Below are 15,216 nucleotides of genomic sequence, written 5' to 3'. Positions count from 1 at the left end.
CTCCCAAACCTGCTTCTCCTTTTTAAAGAGTACATATTTTAAAATCCATTGAAACATGATATAGCATCTTGAAGACAGTGACTCACACTGATTGCCCTGTGTTTCCTGGGCCTGCTGTCTCCGTGCTTCTGGTACCTCCCATCTGGTACACGCTCACATCGGAAAGCCCCACTCCCAGGCCTGTCACCCTGATCTTCACAGGACTTTCCCCCTTTCCTAGAGGAAGGCAAGATCTTTGTCAAATACAAGTAGCCTTCACATTCAGTTTTCTGTGCCCCACAGATGCTCTGAAAAGGATACCCAGCTGGGCCTCTGTGCACATTCCAATGAGGCCGTACCTGCTGCTCCAGGTAAGCCCTGAGTGCCCACCTGTTTTGAAAAAGAAGGTGGAAGGAATCTGAGTCTCCACTGATAGCTTCCAGAACCTTCATGGGGACTCTTGGGGTTGGTGACCCCTTTTCTTAGACTAAATACATAGAATGAATAATCACGTTAGCCACCACTTATGGAGTGGTTTCCACGTGCCAGGCATTTGTTAGGCCTTATATATGTGCGTGTGTGTGTATGTATGTGTGTGTGTATATATATTATATATATATATATATAATATATATACACATCTCATTTAACGTCCATCAGCCCTGTGAGCAAATTATTATTTACTTTTAACTGATAAGGAAACATAGGCTTAGAATTTAAGCATCTTGCCTTAAGTCACACGGCTAGTAAGCAGTGGAACTGGGATTAGAGATGCTGACAGAGTATAGGTTTCTTTTCAGTCCTCTGTCGCCACCTCCTGTGGCCCCTCCTCTGAGAAGGAGGCCTCCAGCCATTCTCAGATGGTGTGGGATCCGACACCTACAATAGGAGCCCTCCATTTTCCCACCTCCCACACCACCAGTTAGTGGTCTCCATGTAGTCTCTCTGTTCTCCTAGGGGAAGGACTCCATGTCAGCTATGTCATCGGTGGACTCCTCAGTATTCTGCTGATTCTGGTGGTGATTGCAGCTTTGATGCTGTACAGGTAACCTCCGCCTCGCTGCAGGGGCCACATGGTTGTTGGTCCTCATTAGCCCATCTGGGATCTTCTGAAGCTCCGTGGCTCTCTGATTTGACCTCTGACCAGCCTCATTTCGAGGTTGGGTCCCTGGTCAGAGCAGCAGAAGGGAGGGGCAGAAACCTGAATACTTACTCTTCTTCCCCAGTCACAGCCCAAGCAGTTTCCTCGTATCATGACCACAGCAACCTTTGGGGTTTTCTTTATAGTCTAGGATGCTGAGGGCACAGAGGGTGTTACCCAAGGTCACACAGGAAGAGGCAAAGCTGGGACTGCCTCTAGCATCTTTGCTTTTCCCACTACCCCACCCTACTTCAAACCATTGAAGTTGGAAATGATTTTCTCTTCGCGTAAACTCAACCCTTTACTACAGTATTGGTTGATATATCATTACTTGGGAGGGATCATCCTGGGAAGGTGGACTGTGTCATTTTCAATTTAGAGTCTTCTTTTTATGACCCTCTCTCTATAAATTTTCCCCAAAATGCTTTAAACACAGCTTGCAGCAAAAATGTCAGGATTTTGCTGCTGTGGCTCCTGCTAATAATAAAAATAACAATAATAGTTACCATTTAATGAATATATATCAATGCCACAACAACCTGCTGATACAGGTATTATTATTCCTCACTTTACAGATGAGGATGTGAGGCTCAGAAAGTTTAGATTATGTCCACCAAGATCCCAGCTAGTAAGTAACAGAGATGGGATTGAAACAGATCTGTCTTGACTCTAAAGCTCAGTGTATTAGTTATCCATTGCTGTGTAACAAATTACCCCAAAACTCAGCAACTTAAAATGACAACCATTTGTTATCTCATAGTTTCTGCAGGTCAGAAATCTAGATGCAGTTAGCTGGGTGTCTCTGTGTCAAGGTCTCTCCCAGGGCTTCAATCTAGGTATCAGCCAGGGTTGAGGTCTTATCTCATGGCTTGACTGGGGATGGATTCCCTTCCAAGAGCACTTATGTAGTTGTTAGCAGGCTTCAGTTCCTCATAGGCTGTTGCTGGCTGTTGGCTAGAGACCTCCCTCACAGTTCCTTGCCTTGTGGGCCTTTCCACAGGACAACTTACAATATGACAGCTTGCTTCCCCAGAGCAAGAGGAAGAGAGAGTGAGGAAGGGAGGGCAACCTGAGATGGAAGCCACAAGTTTCTCTGTAACCTAATCTGGTATCCATTGCTTTTGCATATTCTGTTCATCAGAAGTGAGTCACCAGATCCAGCCCACGCTGAGGGGGTAAGGATTCAGAAGGTGTGAGTACTAGGAGGTGGAGATCACGGGGGCCATCTTAGAGGCTGCCCACCACACTCAGGTTACAGCTTCCCCAGACATCACCCCCATAAAGATCTGAACTAATTTTTCATTACCTTTCCTCCTAAAGACACAAAAAATCCAAGTTAACCGATCCTGGATTGGGGAACCTGACCTACAGCAACCCCTCCTACCGAACTTCCACTCAGGAAGTGAAAATTGAAGCAATCCCAACACCAGCCATGTACAATCAACTGTGCTATAAGAAAGAGGTAAAAAATAAAATTTATATTCGAAGTTTTTTTTGAGGGGGAGTGTGGGGCAGCAATTATTCTCCAATTGCCTGAATAGGTCAGTAAGGGATGCTGGTAGTCCCATCTACCATTTTGAAAGTTAGAGTGACAGAAGAACTGAATGTGGTTTGGGTTTCTGGAGAGGTCTAAAATCTCTGAGGCACCAGCTTGAGGGACCCCAGTGAGAGCAGGGTTAGAAAGCAGATTCTGGAAGGTTTAGGTCTGAAGGCATGTGCATGTGTACCTCCCTGCCAGGGGATATTTTCCCAGGCTTATCAATTCTTGCCCTCCTGGAGTTGTGATTCCCCTGCAGTGAGGCTATGCCCCTCTGAAACAACCCTAGACTCTTAGAACACCCAGAAAACCCAAGAGCTCCTGGACTCTCCCTTTTCTAACCTCTGATCCAAGCTTTTGGCACCTGCGGCTGAGAATGGCTGCTTTTTTGCTATTCTTCCTCTTATCACAGAGTCTTAAAAGATTTCTCTAGAATTCGGAAGCTTTATGTGCTTTTGTTTTCTTAACTCCTTTGTTGCTTCAGTGAAAAATTATTTGCTGAATGTTTAGGCATAAAAAATAGTCCCATTTCCACCAGAGATCTATAGCCTGGGATTTCAGATTTTCCTCATATGACGTGGCTCTTGTTTTTTCTAAAATCCTGTAACCCTTTCTTCAGAAGTTACCCCTTCTTGGGGCCGGCCCCATGGCCGAGTGGTTAAGTCCGCGCGCTCTGCTGCAGGCGGCCCAGTGTTTCGTTGGTTCGAATCCTGGATGCGGACATGGCACTGCTCATCAAACCACGCTGAGGCAGCGTCCCACATGCCACAACTAGAGGGACCCACAACTATGTACCGGGGGGCTTTGTGGAGAAAAAGGAAAAAATGAAATCTTTAAAAAAAAAAAAAAAGAAAAACGTGATTTAAAAAAAAAAAAAAGAAGAAGTTACCCCTTCTGAGACCCTAATCAGTCTCCTCTCTTGGTCTGTCCAGCACACTCAAAACCTGCCCTCACACCTCCAGGGCTGCCATGCATAATGAATATGCTTTACATAAGAATCATTTGCTTTCTGGATCCATGAATTCCCCTATGAAAAAAGCTTCCACTGCGAGCCAAAACAGAACCTGCAGGGATAGCTTGCAGTTTTAGGGCTGGGAGACCCCTTCGCACTTCATATCTTTGAGAGAAAGATTCTCGTAGAGTCTTGGGTTCCTGGAGTGTCTGATGCCGCAGGAAAAAGCCACAATAGGAGCCATAAGATAGAACTTAAAACGATGTGACCTCTTTCTTCTGTCGTATGCTTTTTCCTCAACAGCTCTTTCACCCCTCTGATAGTCTCTCACCCTTTCTCTTCTGACTTCCTCTTGATTTCAGGTACCTGTGTGTTTGTAAAGGGATTGGTATCCCCCAAATTACTAGTGCCATGTCCCCCACCTCTCCCTCACTTACTCAGCGCGTCTCTGTGCTGAAGACCCCTAGTGGCCTGCATCTGATCTTACACTAACTTCAGCCTGGAGGGTGTGCTGGGTGACTGGACATGTATATGTGCATGCATGTGTGCTTGTGTGCTGTCTGTGTGTCTTTCTGCTTGATCGAGGGAGCTGTCACTCCCAGAGGGCAGGGACCATATTTTATACTGTGTAATCATCCAAGTGTCCTGCTTGATGCAGGGGCTCAATGAATATCTGTGGAACTGAATTGTTACTAAAATAGGGCAGCACTTGGAGGCCTCTTGGCAGGAACGCTATTCCAGGGACAGAACCCACGCCTTGGCCCATTTTCTCCTGGCAGTGGCGGCATGTTGGTTGGTATCCCCCAGAAACCAGGAGTAAGGCTACCCTTTGAGGAATCCATAAAGGGAGAAGCCTGAGTAGCACTAAAGGCCGTCCTTGGAACCATCCCAGGTTGCTTGGGAATGGCCCCAAGGCTCGTGGGAGCAGAGCCAGAATAACCTCCCACAAAAGCTTATAGGTGACAGGACCCCCATGGATCACCCTTAGAACCCAAATAAGAGGATTTTTCTAGATCTCGCTTGTCTTACCTCCCAAAACTTTTCTTCTTAACAAAATTAGAAAGAAGAGAATTAAGAATAAAATAGTTTAAAATCCCAAATAAATGCACATTTAATTGCTTTCTCAATTGCTTTTGGTTATGTCTGTCAGCATGATGTCCCATTAATAAACCACAATAACAATGTGACAACAGCTAACATGATTTAGTGCATCTTGTGTGTCAAGCACCTACTAATTGCATTCCATGTATTGCCTCATTTAACCCTCACAGCAATTGGTTATGAGGTATGGATGCTGTTCTTCTCCCCACACTGCAGATGTGGAGACTGAGTTTTAGAGACGTTAAGTAATTTACCCCAGGTGACATAGCCAGTGATTTGCTGACGCAGGACTTGAAATCATGGTTTTCCCTCCTCCCTGTATGGGAATAGTAATAATTATTACTGCTCCTCTCCTTTTAGACTAAGCCTCATATATTTGTGCTGACCAAGTTTCCCCATTTGCTTGTGGGATTTTTGTGCTCTTCACACCCACTCTTATCTCATCCATTTTCTTTTTTTGTTCACCATGAGATCCTTTATAGAGAGCCAACTAACTGACTGTCTCCCCACTCTCCACCCTAGGGTGGACCTGACCATAACTATACCAAGGAGAAGATCAAGATTGTAGAGGGAATCTGCCTCCTGTCTGGGGATGATGCTGAGTGGGATGACCTCAAGCAACTGCGCAGCTCACGGGGCGGCCTTCTTCGGGATCATGTGTGCATGAAGACAGACACAGTGTCCATCCAGGCCAGCTCTGGCTCCCTGGATGACACAGAGACGGAGCAGCTGTTGCAGGAAGAGCAGTCTGAGTGTAGCAGTGTCCATACCGCAGCCACTCCAGAAAGACGGGGCTCTCTGCCAGACACAGGCTGGAAACATGAACGCAAGCTCTCCTCAGAGAGCCAGGTCTAAATGCCCGTGTTCCCTTGCCTCCCCACCTGTTCCTTCTCCTTTATGGACCTCAGTCCTTATGCTCGCTTATACAACAGGCCCCCTTCCTCTGTGCTCGTCCTGCTCCTCCTCCTCCCACCCCGTAACCGCTCCCAAGCCCTCCATGGGAGCCCTTTCCACCTGAGTCCGTAATTACCCGTGCACAAGAAATGATGGCTCATCCCGAGAACTTAGACCTGGATTTTACCACGAACCTCACCTCTTGCACTCCGTTCTGAGCCCCCTGAAACTAGGCTCAGTAATGATTCCTCGTCGCTACAGAGCTCCACCTCCCCTTCCCGCTGGTACCCTCCGTGCCTGCCCCAAGAGAGCTGATGACCCAGGACTGCATTCTCCCCCATCAGAGCTGGCCTGACTTCTCTAAGAGCACTTGCCCGCCAGGGGCCAGGGGGCTGGAGGGCCCAGGGGGGAGCTCATGGGTAAAGGGAGAGATGAAGGATAGAGGCTGAGAGAAGGAGGAGTCAGCCCAGCTGGTATGGGCATCTGGGAAACCTCCAGCCTCAAGCGCGTTGGTAATATGAAAAAGCTTTTAGGGGTAGTTGGGCCTGGATGTCCTGTCCATTGCTGGCAATGGATCTTATTCTTGCTCTAAGAGTTGCTGTTTTTTCAACTGGTAAGGTCTGGGTGTGGCTCAAGCTCTTCTTACTCCTGCTAGAATGTCTGGAGCCTTTTCTGCCTTCAGATGACTGGGGGCCCCTATCGTGTGGCAGCTGGCTCATATAAATTCCCTCCTGGTGCCACCACTGGCCAGTACCTTTTCTAAGTCTTTGACTCTAAGTAACCAGGTTGTGAGCTAGTAGCTTGAGTGAATGAGGGGCCCTGAGGGCTGAGTCTCTGCGCTGTCTAAGAAGTGCTGCCGAGACCTAACATCGCATATCACCTGGACCTTAATGTTCTGCCACTCTCTGCCTCCTCCTCCTCCTCTGCGATTCTGAGCACAGAGATCCTGAAACGACTTTTCAAAGACAGGCCAGAAGTTTTCATAAACTGTCAGGAAGAGCGATTGGGTTAGAGACTTGGGGCACCCAGGGCCTAAAGGGAAGTATCTGTGAGCTTGAGCTCCTGTGTTCTCTCTCAAGTGCTCAGGGATCTAAGTTAGTGGACAGGGAGCCTGTGGCTACATGTGGTGACGTCCCATTCCAACTCTCTTCTCAGCTAAGTGACTTACTTTCCATGCTGAGATGCCATCACTTGGGTCCTGCTTATTCACACAAAGGGCGCCCGTCTCATGCTAGCATCAGGGGAGTTGAGACTTTTTTCTGTCCTAAAACTTCTACGTAACTCTTCTTTGTTTTTGTTTTTTGGCCTAATTTGCTTTTTCTGACCCAGCCCTGTAGCACCTGTGGTGAGGGGGGCCAAATGAAGATGGAAAGTGGGGGGCAAGGAGTAGAAAGGCAGTGAGAAGCCCTGACGAAGCCCTCTCAGCCCAGGGCAGATCCAGACCTCTTCCACCCAGGCATGAGAAGTGCCAGGAGAGGACCGCACGGGCTGAGAATGGAGGGGAGGACTTCTAGAGAAGTTTCTGGATTTGAAACATCTCCTATGGTTATTGGTATTGAGAAATCAGCTAACACATGTGATGGAAAAAGGAGGACAAGAACAAACGTTTTGTGGTCAGTTCTAGATTGCTAGAGACAGGAGCCAAGCCTTAGCCCTGCTCTCAGTCGTCAGCCCCAGGTCTGGGCCTATACAGGACAGCCAGGCCAGGCCAAGAAGGTGTTCCCAGTACACAAAGTGGGAAGGGTGAGGTCCCTCTTCTGGGAGGAGAGGGGCACGTTTGACACTTGATGGGGCAGTAAAAGAACGGGCACTTTGGGTCCTCAGACTCACGGTTGGGGACGGGGAGAAAGTAGAAAAGTGGCATTTTCTTGAGTGGGAAGGGGGAAGGATCTTATTGCACTTGGGCTGCTCAGAATGTAGAAAGGACATATTTGAAGAAATATCTATTTGAGCACTGATTTACTGTGTAAAAAGCAAAATCTCTGTCCTAAACTAATGGAAGTGATTCTCCCACGCTCATGTGTAATGGTTTTAACGTTACTCACTGGAGAGATTGGACTTTCTGGAGTTATTTAACCACTATGTTCAGTATTTTAGGACTTTATGGTAATTTAATATAAATTTAGCTTTTCTTAATCACCTTGCCTGGCTTGGAGTCATGACTAATAACTGCACCTGCTCTGTCTGGCAGACCCATGCTGTGGAAAACCTGCTTGCAGACATCACCTCTAAGTCCTTTGGGGATGTGGGGACAGTGAAGAGCAATAGAGGGAGTGAGGTCCCTGGCTGGAGGTTCAGCTCATCTTAAGAAGATGGGTCAAGACCAGAGTTCATTGGCTTATGAAATCCTTACTTCCTCTAGAGGTTTCACCGTGACTGTCAACTCTGATTGGTTGGTAGTGGCTGCCTAGGGTCCTGTCCAGACTCAAGGGGAAAAGCGTTATGATCAATAGTGACGTCTCCTCTGGGCACCAGGAGGAAGTGTCATGGTATGTATACCATGTATCTTCTAATCCTGTTCTCGGTCTATGAGGACGTCAGTGTCACAGAACTTGAATCTGCCTTGTACTGATAGTCACTAGCAAGACTGTCTGATGTAGTAAGAAAACTACGGAATGGGGACAAGGAGGGCTAATTCCAGTCCCAGATTTGCCACTAGCTCTCTTTGATCTTAGCCAAGTTTCATAGTTACTCTGAGAATGATCATATGAACAAAGTTTCCTCTTGTTTGTAAAAAGCTGTCTTCTAAGAGCTCCTCCGCTACATCTCAAGGTTAGAGCAAGGAATTGGGGATCCCTCTCAGGTTCTCTGGATATAATACCTCTCAATGAAGATTGAGAATCATGCAAGTCTCAATGCCAGATGTAGAATTTGATGTATTTAGTTGATTTTCTAAACCACAAGCTATTTATAGAATAATGCTCCCATTCATTCATTCATTCATTCATCTCCCACTATGGACCAGGCACTGCCCAAGCCTGACAACAGAGCTTAGAGTCTAGCAACACCACCACTGCCCTCAAAAAGGACAAAGAAAAAGAAAGCAAGAAAGACTGAAGCCTCTTGCATTTAAATGACAAGAGATCTGAGTATAAATGACAGTGTATAATTCTTCCAACTTTGGTGAGGGATAGGTGTGCTATAACAAAAAAAAATTGGAATAGCTCAAGGACAACCATCCCCTCGCTCCACCATTCTTTAAAAAAAGAAGCACAACAGAGAGAGAAGGACATTTTAAGCAGTGAAATCCAGCCTAAAGCACAAGCCTTTATCCCTGTCGGAAGTGCCCCCTCCCAAAGCCTCAGGGTTACAGGCCAGGCCATGAACAGTGACTACAAGAGCTGGAAACTCAGGAGGAACTTTTCAAATGGAAAGAAAAAATGAACGCACTGAACACACCATTTGCTTGGAAAACTGCAGAGGTTTCTGGGTGGATGCATTTTGCTTCCTTGTGACCACGTCAGCCAGTTTAATCAGGCATTCACTGCCTGAGACTTAGAAGTCCTGCTAATCTGTGACTGTCCTGTCACTTCGGCAGGAGAAGGCAGCGAACAGCACTGGGTCCAATGGCCCAGGTTGTGACAAGAATGTGGCCATTGGCAAATGAGAATTTAGCAACAGCACCAAGGACTGGCACCCTGTTTCATTTTGTTGTTTTGCTGATGAAGATTAGCCCTGAGCTAACATCTGTGCCAATCCTCCTTCACTTTATATGTGGGTCGCCGCCACAGCGTGCCTGAGAGTGGTGTAGATCCATGCCTGGGATCCGGACCAGTGAACCTGGGCTGCTGAAGCAGAGGGTGCCAAACTTAATCACTATGCTGTAGGGCCCGCCCCAGGGCACCCTGTTTTTAGGTTATAAAAATGGGCTGGCTTTTAGTTTCCTGATCAGTAAAATGAAAAGGTTGAACCAGATGATTGCTAAGGTCATTTCTAGCCTGAAACTTATATTTACGTACCTTCCAGGAAATCTTGGGGATGAAACAAGGGTTGAGAATTCCTTTCTGGTTCTCTGGATATAAAACTTGAAATTTATGATAAGCGGGGAGATGATGGGTCAAATCTAACAAACTAGACATATTTTTGCAAACTAATTATGTTCAAAATATAGTCACTGCCCTTCTTTCTGTATTGTATGAACCAATTGTGGAACCTAAGATGAAAAGATCTCCGTGACCCATAGAAAGGTCTCGATGGTGTGAACTGAAGCTTTCACCAAACCTAGGCCTGCAGAAAAGAGTCAGTGCCGCACAGGAACTTAGAAAAAAAGCATCTACAAGAGCTGAGGGTGCACGAGGTTCTAAATGTAATGTACTGATATTCAAGGGCATCTGGTAAGCTTTAGTTATTTCTACTTGTGGACATGATGATTAAAGAAATGTGGTTGAGCCCTTTTTATGGGTAAGAAACAGTCTATAAGTACGTCCTTTCTTCATATGTGAAGATGACTCAGCTGATCCACTTAAAAGGATGTGTGTTTGGGGATGTGTCAGGCAGCCTTTGTTTTGAAACAGTCCCTCACTTGCCCATTTATTTTCTCTCCATATCATTCTCCTGTCAACCAGCTGGCAGAGGCTAAGCAGAGCTCAGCACAGGGAACAGAGTTTTATTTCTAGTCAAGGCTCCAACTCACAACTTTGGACTCGACATGATGTTAAAACAGATCCAGACAGCCTAATTAAGGGTCTGAGTTTAAACCCCAGGCTGAAGTTAGCCCCAAGCTACACAGTCTGCTTGTTTCATTTCATAAGACACAGAGAGCCAAGAACTCTCACTTATCTTGCCCTTCTCAGTGGTTAGCCCTCCAGCCCCTAAAAGCCTGTTGACAGCCTGCTAAGCAGTTCCCTATCTCTCCCTCCTGCCTCCTTCCTCTTTGGTGGGGCTGATGCTTCTGTGGTCAGTTCTTGGACAGCCTGCATTTTAGGGGTTATGGGAAAATAGGCTATGAGAAAAGAAAAAAAGGCTTCGTTCCTTCAACCAACACTTATTAAATGCAACCACTGCAAGCTGGGATAGTCTTTGCAGGCTTGGAGGTCAAGGCACTAAGACCCACAGCCACCTGAGATCTTTGTTAATGTCACAACTAAATCCATGGAATAATGCAAAGGGTACCTGGACTGAAAGCTGAAAGGAAGGTAATTATTCAAGCTGCCCCTCTTAGGCTAGAAATATGGATCCATGTTCTATGGTAGAGATGTTTCAACCAGAATACAGCTTGTGAGTATGACGGAGTGAGCACTGTCCCAACCCTAGCAGGCTTTTCAGAAACGTCCAGCACGGTTATTCAGCAGCCACAGCGTCTGGCATTTGTTTCCTGCTTCCGGTTGCAATAATACAGTGTTCATTTTGATCTCTACTGCCCACAAGGGTTTTGCTGCCCTATTAATACCTTCCTTATATAGAGCTATTGAGAAGTCCCTGGAATAAAGTAGGCACATATCACTCTAATAAATACATAGATAAATGCTATTTGATAATAATCCCGGACTGCAAAAGATGACTGGCCAAATATATATTGAAAACCTACTATCGGCAAGTTACTATATTAGGTTTCTACAAGGCCCTACAGGATCTGCCACTCCCCTCCCTCCATTGTCTATCAGACCTCATCTCCTACTGCCCTCCTACTGCCATCTACTCTGCCCCAACTAAACAGGCCTCTCTCTGTTTCTCAGGCCTGCCAGGCATGCTCCCAACTTTGGGTCTCCGCATAGCTATTCCCTCTGGCTGGCGCTTTCTTCCTTTAAATATACTCCTGGCTAACTATTTGCCTTCTTCAAGTCTTTGCTCAGATGTTATCTTAATGAAACATACTCTGACCACCTTTTATAAAAGTACAGTCTTTCCAACTCTACTACGCAATCTCTCTTGTCCTGTTTTATAGTTTTTTCTTTTCCCATTGCACATATTGTCTAATAACATACTATATAATTTATTTATGTGTTGAGTGTCTATATTTCCTCACTATAATGTGAGTACCATAACAGGAGGGGTTTGTTTGTTTTTGGGTTTTTTGGGGGGTCTATTTGATCACTGATTATCCCAAGTATCTAGAACAATTCCTGCATATACTGGGTGCTCAGTAAACATTGGTTGAATGAATAAGTGAATAAATGAATGGAATCAGACACCTCATGCCCACCTTCTAGGAGGGCTGCACCTAAACCATTTAAGACAAAAAGGGATTTTGCCGTCTTGTTCTAAAACTCTCCAGGATCCTGACTCACACATCCTTTATTGCGAAAATTCCAGGTTACCATCATCCTCTCCTTAAATGTAATCTTCAGTTTATTTCTGGTAATATTTAAATAAAGTAAATATGCCAATGACCAATGACTGAAGAAGACTATTGCTATATATTCTTAACCCATTTCTCAAAAGGTTACTGTGACCCTTTTGCTCTGATTGGTTCCTTTCTCCTTCCCCTACCTACGGACCTGTGCTCATTCCCCATCTTTTCACTTTCTCCACTCTCCCACTTGTGGTCTACCACAATTTCATCTTTTCCCTCTATGGGGGTGATTCCTAAGTCTATATCACTTGAGTCTTATCTCTTCTCACAGCTCTCATCCTGTATTTCCTAGGCCTACTTACTTGATTCCATTTGAATGTCTCATTGGGACCTAAAAGTAAACAGGTCTAAACTAAACTCCTTGCCTTCCCTTTGAGACTGGCTTCTCCTGACTTTCTACTTCCATTTAGGCAATCACTGCCTCCCAGTCCCTAGGCTCAAATCCTGGCACACTCTGACTCATCTCCCTCCATGGGCCCCACCCTCTTTGCCCCTAATCTAGTCAGTTGCCAAATCCTTTACTCCTTCTTGAATCTGTTCTCATCATTTCCACTGCTGTTACCGCATATCAGTCCAAACTGGGCTTCTAACTCTAACGATTTTAGACAGTCAAGCTAATTAATCTTCCTAAAGTGTAATTCTGATTTTGTCACTCGTTTTCTCAGAAACCTTTAATAGTTCCCCACTGCCTACTTAAAGTACAACTTCTTTACCCTAATATTCAATACCTTTCAAGAATTGTTCCTAACATTCTCTGCCAATCTTGTGTCCCACTACTTCCCAACATGAACCCTATTCTAAAATCAAAGCCACGTGTTCAATTCCCTGCATACAATGCACTTTCTTGTCTCTGTGCCTTTGCCCGTACCTTTCCCGCTACTAGATATTCTCCCTGCTTCTTCTATTAAAAAAATAATAACATGTCAGTGGTAAATATTTCATTTCCCTCTTTAGCAAGTCCCACTCCTATTAAGTTTCTTGAACTTCCAGGAATGTTCTAATCATTTTCAGGCATGCACACAAATATGCATACATTCATAACCATACATAATAAAATCATTCCATACATACTTTTCTGCAACTTGCCTTTTCTCAATTAAATAAAATTTGTGTGTTTTTCTAACCAGCATGTATAGATTAACTACATTCTTTTTAACAATTGCATAGTATTCTGTTGAATGGATATACCATAATTTATGTAACAAGTTCCCTATTGATGGACAGGTAATTTCCAGGGTTTTTTTTCCTATTAGTGCTGCAGTGAATGTGTTTGTACATTTTTCTATGCATACCTGCACAGATCTGTAGGAGAAATTCCTAACAGTGACATTACTAGGCCAGAGATTATGTACATTTTACATTTTGTTAACTGCTAAATTGTCCTCCTAAGAGTTTGCACCAGTTATACTCTTTCCAACAGTGAGTTTGAGTGTCTATTTCTCCAATTCTTGGCCAACCAAAGGTTGTTAAACTTTTTCATCTTCACCAATTTGATCGATTAAAAAAACAATTGTTTTCTTACTTTTACCCATCCCTTCTCCATTTTTCTGCCTGTGGGTAATTACATATCCTTTAAATCCCAGATTAAAAGTCCATCCCCTTCACAGATCCTCCCTATCAAATTTTCCCCTCAGTAAGCATCTACAGCTTTTATTTTACATAGTTCCTATATTGTTTTGAATTTTAGTGACTGGTCTCCACGTTTTATTCCTCTGACCACTGTAGTTTGCAAATTCCTTGGAAGTAAGGACCTTACTTACTTCCAATAAGAAACAATGAATGTAGAGCTAAACGAGAATTTTAGAAATCATATTAACCTAGCCTCTCATTTTTATAACAGGAGTATGAAGCATTTGCAGAATGCGTTCTCGTTCAAAGGCCTTTCCTAGACATTCAATTAATTACATGAAATCCTCACATTAAGCTTGTAAGGGAAACATCGTTATCCCGTTTTACAGATGAGGAAACTAAGCTCCAGATGATTTCCTGAGAAAAGTGGTTTACTCAGAGCAGGTCCAAGCCCAGAACCCAGCGTCCTGGCTCCATTCACTCTCCTTCCACTATATCCCAGCTGCCTCTCGTTTCCCTCACGCACCGAGCTGCACTATCAATATTGGGTGAATGAAATGACTCAAAAAAATTGTCAGGCGTTGACAGCAGCTTAAATATCCATAGGTAAATAAAGCAAACGTTCGGACGCCCGGGAATGCACACCTCTCCACACATCTTTTGCCCTCCTTTCTGGGGCCGTCAGCAGCTTTCGCTGCAGCGATCGCCTCCCCACCGGAGCAGGAGGAGCGCCGGCTCCCGAGGGAAACACGGCTGCGCGCGGCCCCTTTAAGGCTGCGGGCGGCGCGTGCCCGCAGTCCTTTCAAATAGACCAATAAGAGGGCGAGGGGCGGTCCGGCGAGAACCAATAAACGACGAGGACACTGCGGGGTGTGCGGCGGCCCAAGCGGTTTCAAACGGCTTAGAGCAGGCCCCTCGGTTCTGACCCGGCGGAGGTGAGTGGGCGGCGGGCCCGACCCACCCGCCGAGGCCCGCGGGTTCGGGCGTCGCGCGCGCGGAGGGGCTCTGAACCCCGGGCTCGGGCCTCAGCGGACGCGCGCCTCCCTCGCCCGGCGGACCCGGCGGGTGTGAGGCGGCGGAGCGGGGCGGAGGCCGGGGCGCCGGCGGCCGGGAGGGCGGGGGGCGTGGGCGCTCGTGTGCGGCGGAGGCCAGGGCTGGGACCCCGGTGGCCGGAGGCGCCGCCGCGAGGTGCGGGCAGCCGCGTCCTGGGGCCGCGGGCGGCGCAGGGCCGCGCCCGGCGGCTGAGCGTGTTCCGGTCCCGGGGCGGGGGCCGTGAGAGCCGGCCTCGCTCCAGTGCCCCTCGCGTAATTGTCAAATGAATGAATGAGTGAAGCGGGGCCCGTGAGGGCTGTGGTGGCTGTGAAGGGCCTGGTCGCCTGAGAGCGTGACAAGGACCGCGGTACCGGGGCCTGCCGGCGCACCTGTGTCCCTACCGGCTTGCAGCGATTTTAACGATTCGGATCACACCGCTCCGCCCTTGCGCCTGGCTTTCTCTCTCCAAAGGCGTCAGTAGAGTTCAGGTATCCTTCCAGCTCTGGAGGTTTGGGAGACCAGTATAATAGCCAGCAAGTGAAGCAGGGCTTGCTCCTCTAAGCTGGAGGCTCGGTAAACTAGATTCTTACTTTGTAAGCTCTTACCACTCTTTGGCTGTTGAGATAACTACCCTGCATTCGTGGTAATTGTCAGGCAGAATTTAAATGCATCCCGTTTTGTTTCTGGGACAGAAAAGGATGAAAGTGATGTTGCCAGAG

At 46.4% G+C, this 15,216-nt stretch overlaps 2 protein-coding genes across 5 annotated transcripts in view; both read left to right on the top strand.

The window, feature by feature from the left end:
• Positions 1 to 7,743, top strand: part of LRP4 (LDL receptor related protein 4) — a 48,201-nt gene extending 40,458 nt beyond the window's left edge. The window contains exons 35-38 of the mRNA XM_008543145.2: positions 283 to 350; positions 937 to 1,024; positions 2,441 to 2,582; positions 5,233 to 7,743. Coding sequence (XP_008541367.2) covers positions 283 to 350; positions 937 to 1,024; positions 2,441 to 2,582; positions 5,233 to 5,565 — 631 coding nt within the window. The 3' untranslated portion in view covers positions 5,566 to 7,743. The remainder of the gene's footprint in view (positions 1 to 282; positions 351 to 936; positions 1,025 to 2,440; positions 2,583 to 5,232) is intronic.
• A 6,517-nt stretch (positions 7,744 to 14,260) lies between these two features.
• The window catches only part of CKAP5 (cytoskeleton associated protein 5), a 95,477-nt gene continuing 94,521 nt past the window's right edge, over positions 14,261 to 15,216 (top strand). For 2 of the 4 annotated variants that reach the window (XM_008543127.2, XM_070564980.1), the window contains exon 1: positions 14,261 to 14,400. The gene's annotated coding sequence lies outside the window, so the exon portion shown is untranslated. Of the gene's footprint in view, positions 14,401 to 14,615; positions 14,986 to 15,216 lie in introns of those variants that run through there. The other 2 variants (XM_070564984.1, XM_070564982.1) reach the window with 2 other exon arrangements.

This window comes from Equus przewalskii, chromosome 11 (genome assembly GCF_037783145.1).
Source record: "Equus przewalskii isolate Varuska chromosome 11, EquPr2, whole genome shotgun sequence".
Taxonomy (NCBI): domain Eukaryota; kingdom Metazoa; phylum Chordata; class Mammalia; order Perissodactyla; family Equidae; genus Equus; species Equus przewalskii.
This window is presented reverse-complemented; position numbering and strand designations above follow the sequence as displayed.